The 12,637-nt window shown below is 42.7% G+C and overlaps 1 protein-coding gene across 1 annotated transcript in view; it reads left to right on the top strand.

The window, feature by feature from the left end:
• LOC131925472 (quinone oxidoreductase-like protein 2) overlaps window positions 1-12,122 on the top strand; it is a 33,647-nt gene extending 21,525 nt beyond the window's left edge. The window contains exon 10 of the mRNA XM_059280817.1: window positions 10,676-12,122. Coding sequence (XP_059136800.1) covers window positions 10,676-10,744 — 69 coding nt within the window. The 3' untranslated portion in view covers window positions 10,745-12,122. The remainder of the gene's footprint in view (window positions 1-10,675) is intronic.
• Window positions 12,123-12,637: the final 515 nt, after the last annotated feature.

Here is a 12,637-nt window from a genome sequence, read left to right as displayed (position 1 = left end):
CTGAACAGGTGGAATAGTTTTTACAACAAAACTTTAAACGCTATAGTACTGATTCCATTGATCGAGACCCAGTTGGTGGAGATTCTCATCTATGGTATGCCCACCTCTAATACACCACCCTCCCACTGCTACTTCAGACCCGTGGCCATTTGGCTGTTGGTCACACTTCTCTAGGGATGCTCTTTCTGTGGGTCTTCAGTCATACAACTTTGATGGCTATTCCTAGGATGCATCTCACTACTCCACTGACAGGCTCTTGTTCCCTGGAGTGAGGCAGATCTTAGAGCCAAGGCCTCCGTGGGGCTCCTCAGCCTGGAGTGTGCAGCTGTGGAGCAGAGGCCTGAGCTAATGGACTCACAGAAGCCTCTTTTCCCAGCAGCAGCACGAGGGCTGGGTGATGCAGTGGGACACAGAGAATGTACTGTGTTGGGCAAGCTTTGAGGAATGGAAGCCAGGGGGTAGACTGCTTTATTTTCATCCCACTGACTGTTTTACATGGCTTCTTCAGAGAGGTCCCTTATGGGCAGGTGCTCTGTGTACCTCAGAAGCTACAACTAGTTGAGGATCTGTAACACACCACTACACTGTTTCCATTCTCCCTTGATTCAAGTTCCTTTCTCTTTACCCTTGTTGCTCTGGAATTGCAACCCTCAGTGAGAACATTAGAGTGCGTGTGTGTGTGTGTGTGTGTGTGTGTGTGTGTGTGCTTGTGTGTGTGTGTGTGTGTGTGTGTGTGTGTGTGTGTGTGTGTGGTTTCAAGGTCTGATCATTTGTTTGTTATCCTTACAGACTTATTTTTGACTGGACTCAGACTTATAAGTAGAAGTTCTCAGCACGGACAGCCTACATCTCTTGGCAATCTGTTCCTGGCATTTTTCTTTGGTTTCTTTCATTCTCTTGGCCAAAAGTTTAGCACATTCTGCAGCCTCCTCCTCATTTTTCTTAGTGTGGTGTTTCTTCAGAGCGCTTGTGCTGCAGGACACGTGGAGTAACAGGATGCTAAATCTCGGGGGCTTTGATTCCGGGCTTCTCACCTTCTTTGTTTCAGGGCTTTCTGACGACATATTGGCGGACATCATCTTCTTTAGAGTGATTAAAAAAAAGCTTTTGCATTCTGCAGGCTCTTCTTGGCCCCAACCTCCGAGGCACAGTAGTGTCTTCTGTCCATCCAGGATATCTTTCTTTTCCCTTTTTACAATAACCAAGCTGAGAACACTCAGCTTGGCACCTGTGATGAGCCCCTGAACAGACTTGCGCTTCCTCCCTCCAGTTCTCCTTGGTTTGTAACAAGAATGCCCCTCACGCACCGGCAGGTGCACTCTGCCAGGGATCAAGACACCTTGCCCTATGGGAAAACCTGATTTGTCATTCCTCTTGCTGTTTTAGACACATAACCACCTTCCATTCTTCACCCAGAGCATCAGCAGCTACTTCTGTGGCTGTGCTTCTCATAGAAAGTATAAAGTTTGTGTTCGTTGTCCATTTCAATGAGTTTCTGATGGAGGCTGGGAAAGGGATGTTCAGCTTCATCTTGACATGGTTAACTGCCCAGAAGGTGCCACAAAAAAAGAGCGTCTTCTCTTTTTTCTAATAGTGTTATTTATTCTTTGAGAATTTCATAAATATATTTTGATTATATTCACCCCCCTTTTCCAGCTCCTCCCAGATCTTCCTCCACCCTCACACCCACCCACCATCATATTCATTCATATTCTCTACCCCCTGACCCCTTAGAACCCATTAAGTGCAGTTTGTGTTGGCTGACTAGTCTTGAAAGCGGGGCTTGTCTTGTAGTGCGGTCAATATACCAGGTGCCACTCCATTGAAGACAACTGACTCTCCTCTCCCAGTAGCAATAAAATGCCAATAGCTTCTCAGCGAGGGGCGGGACTTCATGGCCACCTTCCCTCCCCCATTCTGAGACTGTGTCTGGCTTAATGCTTGTGCAAGTCTTCTGCATGCTGTCACCATTTCTGTGAGTTCATATGTCATGTGCATCCACCCTGTTGTGTCTGGAGAACACTTCCTTGAACTTACCACCTCTAGCTTGTACAGTCTTTCTTCCTGCCCCTCTTCTCCATTGATCTCTGATTTTCTTTTTTTTTTTTTTCATCAGATCTCATTATAGATGGTCGTGAGCCACCATGTAGTTGCTGGGAATTGAATTCAGGACCTCTGGAAGAGTGCTCTTAACCTCTGAGCCATCTCTCCAGCCCCTAGATCTCTGAGTCTTGAGGGGATGGTGTTGTGATGGAGATGAGTGTCTCTAATTGGGCTTTATTTCTAAGGAGTCCAGGCTATGTTACTGTAGCCGCAGTTTGACCTTGAACTCTTCAGTTGAAGAGACACTCCTGCCACAGTCTCCCTAGCAGCTGGGATTATAGGAGCATGTCGCTGTACCCAGACAGCTCTCTGAGTTTGATGAACAAATGCAGTTATGTCACCACCCCACCACAATCAAGATATAGTCTAGTTCCATCATCTTAGAAGGTTTCCTTGTGCCCCTTTGTAATCCAGCCTCCTTTTCTACTCCATAGCCCCTAGAGATCACTAATCTGTTTTTTCTCCCTATAATTTGGGCTTTTGTAGAATATCATGATTTTTTTTTATTATTTTTTGTTGATTTATGTATTTACTTTTACTTTTAAATTTATTTATGTTTTATGTGTATGGGTGTTTTAACTGCACATAAGTCTGTGCATCACATGCATGTCTGGTGCCCACAGAGGCTAGAAGAAGGTATCAGATCCCTTGTGACTAGAGTTACAGATGGTTGTGGGGTACCATGGGTAGGTTCTGGGAATTGAACCCACGCCATCTGGAAGAGCAGCCAGTGCTCTTAACTGCTGAGCCATCTCTCTAGGCCCCATGATTTTGGATTCTTTAACTTTGCATATTTTTTTTTTTTCTTTTGGTTTTTCAGGACAGGGTTTCTCTGTGTAACAGAGTCCTGGCTGTCCTGGAACTTGCTTTGTAGACCAGGCTGTCTTGAACTCACAGAAATCCTCCTGCCTCTGCCTTCTGAGTGCTGGAATTAAAGGCATGCACAACCATGCCTGACTCTAACTTTGCATGTTTCTTCAGAAGTTCATGAAGGCTGCTGAATGCATCAGTAGTTCATTCCCTTTTATTGTGAAGTGGTATTGTTTTCTCTTTTTATTTTTTTGTTTTTTTAAAACAGGGTTTCTCTGTGTAGTCCTGGCTGTCCTGGAACTTGCTCTGTAGACCAGACTGGCCTCAAACTCACTGAAATCCACCTGCCTCTGCCTCCCAAGTGCTGGGATTAAAGGCATGTGCCACCACCACCTGACATTTTCTCTTTTTATATGGAAACTTTATTATAAAGAGGTTGAATGGTGTTTCATTGAATGGATAATGGATATAAACAAGCTATGGTAACAGCTTATTTATTCAGTTGCCAATTAAAAGACACATGATTGTTTTCAGGTTTGACTAATATTAATGTTCATTTTTTTTTGTAGAAATATGGCTTTATTTATTTTAGGATTGAGATTTCTAGGATATATGCTAAGTGTATATTTAACATTAAAAAATTATACAGATACTGGCTTTATTGTTTCCCCTCATCTCCTATGGTAATGTTATTAAGCAAGAATGATGTAGGGCCAGAATTTGATTTCAGTTGCTTTTATAGTTTAAAAGAAACCTATGCATAATCTTAAAAGGAGCGGCTGTTGATGTCTGTAAGAAAAGGGCAGGCTTGACCACCCCAGAAGCTCTTCACTTTGTCTCCGTTATTCAGAAACAATTCTGCCTCAGTCTCTACATCCCATGAGTTTGAACAAACACCACCATATACCATTCCTGTCAAAGCCCATGGCAAATAGGTTTCCTATGTGCAGGGCATTCTGAACCAGAAACCACGGTAGATATATGGGTTGGAAGTTGAACTGTCTGCTTTAACATTTTGTAATTTTGCTTCTACCTATTTTATAATACTATTTTTAACTTTTAAACCAACTCTTACCTGTTTTCCAGAGTGGCTGAGCCATTTTACATTCCCTACCACTAATGCCTGAGAGTTGGAGTTGTTTTGTATCTGTTGGCACTTAATATTGTCAGTTGTTTAATTTTAGCCACTTTACTAGATGTATAAAGTTACCTGTTTGCGAGTATAACTTATATTCCCCTAATGAGCAGAGACCTTGAGTATCCTTTCATGAGTTTATATGCTGTCTGCATCTCTGCATCTATCTTCCGAGGAAATGCAATGATTAACTTTTTTTTTGTGTGTTATACCACGGGACTTGGACCAGGGATTTCTCACATGCTAGGAAAAGCACCCTTCCACTGAGTTGTTCCTCCATCATTGGTTGACTTAAAAAAAGATTCAGATCACTTTGTATCAGAATAAGGACATGGTGAATGTAATTCAGCAATGTCATTAGCCAAAACATTTCACTTTTTAATAGGAAAGCCCACTCAGTCTCAGGTACATTCACTCGTTTATTCATGGGTTTGTTTTATTCATCATTCCCTGAGAACTTTCTGTATGACAGTCCATAAATATGTAGGACTTAGTTCTGTCCTTGAGTTTATTTTTCAGTTGGAAAAACCTCAGGAGGGTGCTGATAGGGGAAGAGCCAAGTTCTAATGGGAGGCATGAATCAGCATGATATATTTGGGGACTCTAAGTACTCTGATTATTCCTACTTGATGAGCTAATTAAAAATTCCAAAAGCAGAACCTTCACCTTAAAACAAAAGTATTATCTTTCGCTCCCTCAAATTCCAGGTTGTGTGTCTCACCAGACACATTTAATTACGGCTTCGTCCCCCTCAAGGCAGAGAACCAATGTTCTGGGTACAGCTTGTGTCTGGGCTTCAGTGCTTTGTGGCTCCCTGTCTGTAACAGCCTGTAGGATGCAGGGCAGTGTCCCCAGACCTCTGTAGCAGCTCTCAAAGGATGACTTTGAAGCTTTGTGCTTTGCCTCGCAGGCTCTCACTCAGAACTTTACTGTCCTCACTTTACTTTGGGCCCCAGACTCCACTGATTCCCTGTTTCCCAGGCCTGGATGGAAACCACCGGGTACAAGCAGACAAGGTTGAGTTTCTCTTAGAAACAATTATAATCATAACAGAAGTGGCACTGGGGCCTGGAAAGCTGATGGGACATCTAAAATACAGTCAGATAAATAAGATTAGGCTTTCCACATAGTCTTATCTCTTTAGCAAGCCAGGTAAATATGGGATTCATTTTTACAAAGGGTTTATATACAAAATGGTTAAAAACAAGACTTGGCACAACGCCACAGCTTCTTTTTTTCTGTTAACATTCATCTGCAGAGGAGTCTTCCTTTCCCTGGGATGCCTAGTGATGAAGCACCACTCTCTTAAATAATATTTATTTTCTCAGCTACTTTCTATTGTGAGGCTATGACAGATCTTGGGGAATGAGCAGCTCCTACCTGACAGGGAGAGCCATGCAGTGGTGAGTCACCTGGAGATAGCAATGGGGATGAGTGTTCCTAACATCTGTCTTAGACTTCCTCCACCTCCTCCCAGCGAGTCTGTTTGCACCATGGAAAGCTCTCCTAAGGCGCAAAGCCCCGCAATGCAGATGTTTTTGAAAACAGATTTCATGCTGCACAGAGAGTGGCATGATTGATTGATTTCTCTACTTATTTTTAGCTATTTACTTTCTGTGGGAGAATCTCAAATGGAAAGGGGTGGTTAACCAGCAATCTCTTTTCAAAGCATGTATTCGTTGTTGGCCTGTGCAAGGCCAACCTTCTGCTGTTGTATCTGTGTACTTGTCTTCGCCTTTTATTATGCTGTTGACTCTTCATCCCCCACTGTCTGTCCTCACTCTTTCCTTCCTTCCAAGCACACCTCTGCTGCATGTTTGGTGCTTTTTGTGGGTTTATATTTCCTTGTAAAGCACACGGACGCACTCGTGTGTCATCTTTTTTTAATCAATTAAATGTATTCATTTATTTTTCATCCTGTTGTAGGTCATCTTTAAGTTGCATTACTGGTGGTGTGGTCTGGAGTGGTCCTGATCTGGAGCCGCTTCTTCACTTCAGGCACCATGCAGACTGGGTGCTGCTGTTTCTGTACTTACTCCATTGCTGCCCAGAACTGGGCAGTGGTACGTGGCATGCACCCACCACGGTTTGCAAATACACTCACAATAAACCTCGAGGCTGTTTTCATGACATCTCAGTACGTTATGATAATAAACAGCCTCATAGGTCTAAACTTAGGGACTTGTGCAGCTGTTTTTGGGGGACTGTTTTGCTAGGAGCAGGACTGTTGGATTATGGTAACATACACACTCATTCTGGTTGCTAGTCACTCTGTAGAATGACCCAACAGGTTTTTGTCCCTACCAGCAATGTGTGAGAGTTCTTGTTTATCTGCCAGTTTTTTGCTGTGTAGCAGTGTCTATCTTTCTGATATTTACCCTGATAAGGCATAAAGAATTACCTTATTATTTTAGCTGGGCAGTGGTGGTGCACGCCTTTAATCCCAGCACTTGGGAGGCAGAGCCGGGTGGCTCTCTATGAGTTTGAGGCCAGCCTGGTCTACAGAGCAAGATCCAGCACAGGCACCAAAACTACAGAGAGAAACCCTGTCTCGAAAAAAAAACTAAAAAAAAAAAAAAAAATTATCTTATTATTTTAATATGAATTTCCTGACTTTAATGAATTTAAGCATTTCTGTATATTTTCTTCCTGGCTGGGCTAGGGATGTAACTCAGTGATGTTTTTGCTTAACACATACAATGAAGGCCCCATTCACACCTCAACTCTGTGTTCCCTCCCCCTAGAAGAAACACTTTACAAACACACATGCAAACCCCCACTTTCTCTCTCTGTTTAGAAGGTACTCTAGTTCTTTGAATTATATTTTGTCCTTTTTGAGTTTTCTGTTTGGGGCCCTGTCTGTCTCTTTTTAATGCATATAGTTCTTTGTGTGATCTGTGCTTCTCAACTTTGATATGTTGTAAGTCACCTAGTATATTAGTTACCATTATGTTGCTGTGATAAAACACCATGACCGAAAGGGACTTACAGTAGAAAGAGTTTATTTTAGCTTACGGTTCCAGTGGGAGAGTCCATAATGATGGGGAGGCATAGTAGCAGATGGCTGGAACAGGAAGCTAAGAGATCACATCTTTTTTTATTTTTATTATGAAGAAATTTTCTATTCATTTTACATACCAACCACAGATCCCCCTCTCCTCCCTCTCACCCCCAGCATTCCTCCCCAACCCACCCCAATTCCCACCTCCTCCAAGGCAAAGTCTCCCATGGGGAGTCATCAGAGCCCAGTACATTCAGCTGAGGCAGGTCCAAGCCCCTCCCCCGCTGCACCAAGGCTGCACAAGGTGTCCCACCATAGGCACTGGGCTCCAAAAAGCCCACTCATGCACTAGGGATGGATCCCAATTCCACTGCCTGTGGGCCCCCTAAACAGTTCAAGCTAAACAACTGTCTCGCCTATCCAGAGGGCCTAGTCCAGTCCCATGGGGGCTCTACAGCTATTGGTCCACAGTTAATGAGTTTCCAATAGTTTGGCTGGCTGTCTCTGTACATTTTCCCATCATGAAATAGATCACATCTTTAATAGCCAAAATAAAGTAGAGTGAACTGTAAGCAGGGTGAGGCTGTAAACTCTCAAAGCCCTCTCTCAGAGACATATTTTCTCGAGCCAACACCTGCACATGAAGAGTGTTAATCACGGTGGGGAGTGCACATTAAGTCTTACTCTCTGTGTGGTACAGCTCTGTGGGTTTTGCTAAGTGTTTGATTATTGTGTAACCACTATTACATAGCCTACAGAATAGCTTCCCTAAACAATCCTCCCGGCTCCACATCGTCATACAGCCCCTTATGCCGTATCTCTGGCAGCCACTGCTCTTTCTGGTGTTTCAGTAATTTTGGCCTTTTCAGAATGTCATGTGGTCGGCATCGTCTACAGGCTCTTCGTGTTTCATTAGCAGAATTCACTTAAGGTTCTTCCATGACTTTCTGTGGCTTGACAGTTCATTTTTTTTCTATTTTCTTTTTCCTATTTGAGACAGGATCTTTTTAAAATCTCTCTATGTTGCCCTGGTTGTCTTGGAACTCATTCCACTAATCAGCCTGACCTTGAACTCAGAGATTCCCCTGCCTCTGTCTCCCGAGTGCTGAGATTAAAGATGTGCACTACTACACCCAACTTTGTTTATTTTTTCTTGTCACCAAATGATACTTCACTGCACAAACATACCAGTTTGCTTATCCAACTGCCTACTGAAGGCACTTGCTCTTAGGTTTTCCCAGTGAACGAGGTTGTTATGAATGTCATGTGTATGTTTTCATCCTGACACAGTTTTCACTTTATGTGAGTGAAGACTCAGGAATGTGGTTGCTGGGTTGTATGGCAAGTGCATGTTTAGCTTGTGGGAAACTGCCACACTGCTTTCCACAGTGTCTGCTCCACCTTGTGTGCCCACCAAGAGCGAGTGAGGGATCCGCTGCTCTGCTTTCTCACTGCTATTACGCTATTGGTATTAGTATCATGACTCTTAGCCATCCTAATAGTGTGTCTCATTATCGTTTTTATCTCTGTCTACTGAGTGTCCTCTTGTGTGCTCATTTGATACCTGGGTGCTTCTTTGGTAAGATGTCTGTTTAGATCTTCAGCTCATTTTTTAGTTGGGTGTTTCCTTATTACTGAGTAATAAGCATTCTTTCTCTCTAATATATCTCTATCTGTCTGTCTGTCTGTTCATCCGCCCATCCATCCATCTATCATCTATCAATCATTTTGTTAGGTACGTGTTTCACAATGATTTTCTCCAAGGCTATATATGCCTTGTCTTTTTATGCATTTAACAATGTATTCTTTAGAGAAGACTTTTTTTAATAAACATTTTTTATTTTATTTTATTTATTTTTATTAATGTTACATACCAACCACAGTTCCCCCTCCCTTCTCTCCTCCTATTTTCTCCCCCCACCTCCTTTCTACCCCCCCATCCACTCCTCAGAAAGGGTAAGGCCTCCTATGGGAGTCAACAAAGCATGGCATATCAGCTTGAGGCAGGACCAAGCTTCTCCCCTGCATCAAGGCTGAGTGAGACATCCCACCATAGGGAATAGGTTCCAAAAAGCCAGCTCATGTGCCAGGGACCAGATCCTGGACCCACTGCTAAGGGCCCCACAAACAGACTAAGCTACACAACTGTCACCCACATGCAGAGAGCCGAGGTTAGTCCCATGTCTAGAGTCCATGAGCTCCCACAAGCTCAGGTCAGCTGTCTCTGTGGGTTTCCCTGTCATGATCTTGACCCCCCACCCCGCCTTTCTTATATAATACCTCCTCCCTCTCTTCATTTTTAACTTTCTTTTTTTGTGTGTATGTGCATATATATATGTTGGTGCATGTACATGTATGTTCATGTATGTGAAGATAAGAAGTGGATGCCAGGTGACTTCTTGTATCACTCTCTACCTTGGCTTTTGAGACAGAGTCTTTCATTGAATATGGTTCTCACTGATGTGGCCAGACTGACTGCCAGTGAGCTCTGGGGATCTTTCTGTCTCTGCCTCCCTAGTTGGGGTCACAGGAACACATGAGATTCTTTATGTGGGTTTAGGAGGTCTAATTCAGGTTCACATGCTTTACGGACTGAACTATCTCCTTAGTCCCAGATATTTTAACTGACAGTTATTATTATCACGTGTGTGGGTGCATGTATCACAGTGCACATGTGGAGGTCAGAGGACAACTTGGTGGAGTCGCTTCTCTCCTTCTACTTTGTGTGGGTTCTGGGGATCAAACCAGCATCACCAGGCTGCATAGTAAGCATCCTACCTATTGGGTCACCTTGCCAGCCTCCACATTCTTGATTATAATGAAGTTTATTTACTAATCGTCCCTCATGGATGGTGCTCTTGGTGCTGTATCCCAGATTCATCGTGAAACCCAAAGTGAAGTTATGTTTTCAGTGCTGTCTCCTGGAAGTTTTATAGTTTTGTATTTTACATTTAGATTTATGAACTAGTTTGGGGTAATTTTTGTGAATGCCTATATCAACTTTTGTTTTTAATGTGGGTCTCCAGTTTTCCCTGCTTGTTCCACTGAGCTCCTTTTACTCCCGTTAAGATCAGTTGACTGTGTGTGGTTCTGTTTTGGGGCCTTTATTCCATTCTATTGGTCTATATTTCTACCAATATCACATTGCTTTCATTACTATGGCTGCCTTATAACTTGCCTTATAACCTTGGATTTCTGAAAAAGGATTTGTGATATGTTGTAACTTTAGTTGTAGAGGAACTGGTTAATTTTAATAAAATGACAACATTTTTTAAAAATTAAAGTATTGATTCTTCTTCCATGGATATTGTTCTTTCAAAAGCTGGTATAAAATTCTTCCAATAGAGTAAGGACTGGCCCATGGACTTTCTGCCTGCTGACACTTATTTATCTGATAACACTGAAAATCACAAGCTTAAATGAGGAGAAATTCTGTGAATCAGTTATTCTTACATATTATTATATTACTTTGCATTTGGATGACTTAGTGTTGCATAGTTATATAAAGTCCATAGAGAAGTAGATTATTTCAATAGTAATATTTTAATAACTGGCCATCTGACAGGTATTTGCTGAAATATGCATCTGTGTAAATCTGACCACATTCCGTTTTGGATTCCTTTTAGATCAACGATGCCTTCCATCATGTGATGCAGCGCAAATCCACGGGCAAGGTGCTCCTCTCCCTTAAGTGAATCCTCACCCGGGCAGCAGACTCCCGAATCTGATCTCCCTCCTGCATTTTAAATGACTCTGTCTTCTTTACAGAACCAGGTGTCACATCTTGGTGTCAGTTCCCTTTGGCTCTGCTTTCTTGTTGCTCATAATCAGTGTGATCATAGAGGTTCTTGCCCAAACTCTGCTCTTTCTGGGAGCAAAAGGTACAATTAGTAATTCTGCAAGGAGAACATGTCTCAGGCAAGCCAAGATGTATGCTCACCAAAATCAAAGTGTTTCAACTGCCAAGTCTGTTGTCTCCCCACCCCCGAGTTGTCCCCCATGCCTCCACACCTCCTTTTCTATTCTGATTATGTCCCATCTGTTATTTCCAGTGATCGTCTACCTGGATTTTCCTATGACTAAACTCTCCCGTTCCCTTCATCCATGTCACACATTATTGCCATGGTGTCTCCCTGAATCAGCTCTGATTGTGTCTCAGTGTCTCAGCATTTCTGCACTGTGGAGCTCGGACCCCTTGAGCAGACACTGCACTGAGACTGACTTGTTCCTTCCCACTCTTTGCAGCATTAGCTCCACAATCCCCCAGTCCCTAAGAGTGCCTCTGCCGATCCCCTCCCTGTGCTCTGTTCCTGTGGTTTCCTCTCCTCCACCTCTGCGGCCTTTCTGATCTACAGGCCCGGCATTTTGCATCTGCCTTCATTCTCAGGAATGTGTGGCTGTCTTCTGCTGCTGCTGCCTTCCTGATTCCTCCCCCAGAACTTGCCACATTCGCCTTGAGTCATAGGGACACATGTGTAGTGGAAGGAACACAGGATTCTGAATCTAAGATGTGGGTTTGAATCCCAACCTCCCTGCTGTGGTGTGGTGACTCAAGTGATTGGCATTTTCCTTTTCTCACTATAGATCAATAGTTCCCAACCTGTGGGTTGTGACCCCTTGGGGGTTGAATGACCCTTTCATAGGGGTCACATATCAGATATCCTGAATATCAGATATTTACATTACAATTCCTAACAGCAATAAATTTACAGTTATGAAGTAGCAATGAAAATAATTTTATGGTGGGGAGTCACCACAACATGAAGAACTGCATTAAAGCCGTCTTTAAAGGCTCTCAGATTAGGAAGGTTGAGAAACACTGCTGTAAAGTGACTGTTACAATATCTATCTTTCAAAGTGGCTGTGGGCAGTACATGAAGTAATGGGGTAAAGCACCTAGTGATGGTGATCCGTTAGTGAATGTTGGTTCTTTCCACTTTCTCTCTTTCCCATACAACAAGTTACAAGCTCCTTGAGAGATAGGGACCCTGTCTGAGTCCCCTATTGACTTCTACCATTCAATTTAACTTATCTAGAGTCTTAAATTGTGCCATTATATTAAGAATATGTTGCCCCGGAAACAACCCAAATGCCCCTTGACAGGTGAATGTATAAATATGCATGCTAATATATTTATATATATATATATGATATATGTCATATATATATAATATATTGCTTATGTATTGTATAAATATGCATACATTGGAACTGTCAAATTCAACAAGATGTAAAGTAGGTGGTTATCAGGGGCCCCCTTGGAATAGATTCTGGTAAACCTGACACCTCTTTCAGGGGGAAATAGGGAGTTACTTAAGGCATGTGGAGTTTCAGGTTGGGAAAATGAAAAATAAACTTTGAAAAATGCGTGGTAGTAATGATCACTCTTATGAACTACTGAAGTATGCACTCTTAATTGTTTTAAAAATGGCTGAAATGGTAAATGTTAGGCATGTTTTGCCACAATAAAAACAGTTTTTAAAAAAGATGTGTTACTATTACTTCTAAGTCATTTGATAGATTCAGAGGAGAGAGCAGTGTGTGTTGTGTGGAGTACTGGGCTCAGTGGGTGGGAGCTGCTGCTCTGT

The sequence above is a fragment of the Peromyscus eremicus genome, chromosome 15 (genome assembly GCF_949786415.1).
Source record: "Peromyscus eremicus chromosome 15, PerEre_H2_v1, whole genome shotgun sequence".
Lineage (NCBI taxonomy): Eukaryota > Metazoa > Chordata > Mammalia > Rodentia > Cricetidae > Peromyscus > Peromyscus eremicus.
Note: the sequence above shows the minus strand (reverse complement) of the source record. Positions and strands in the feature narration are given on the sequence as shown.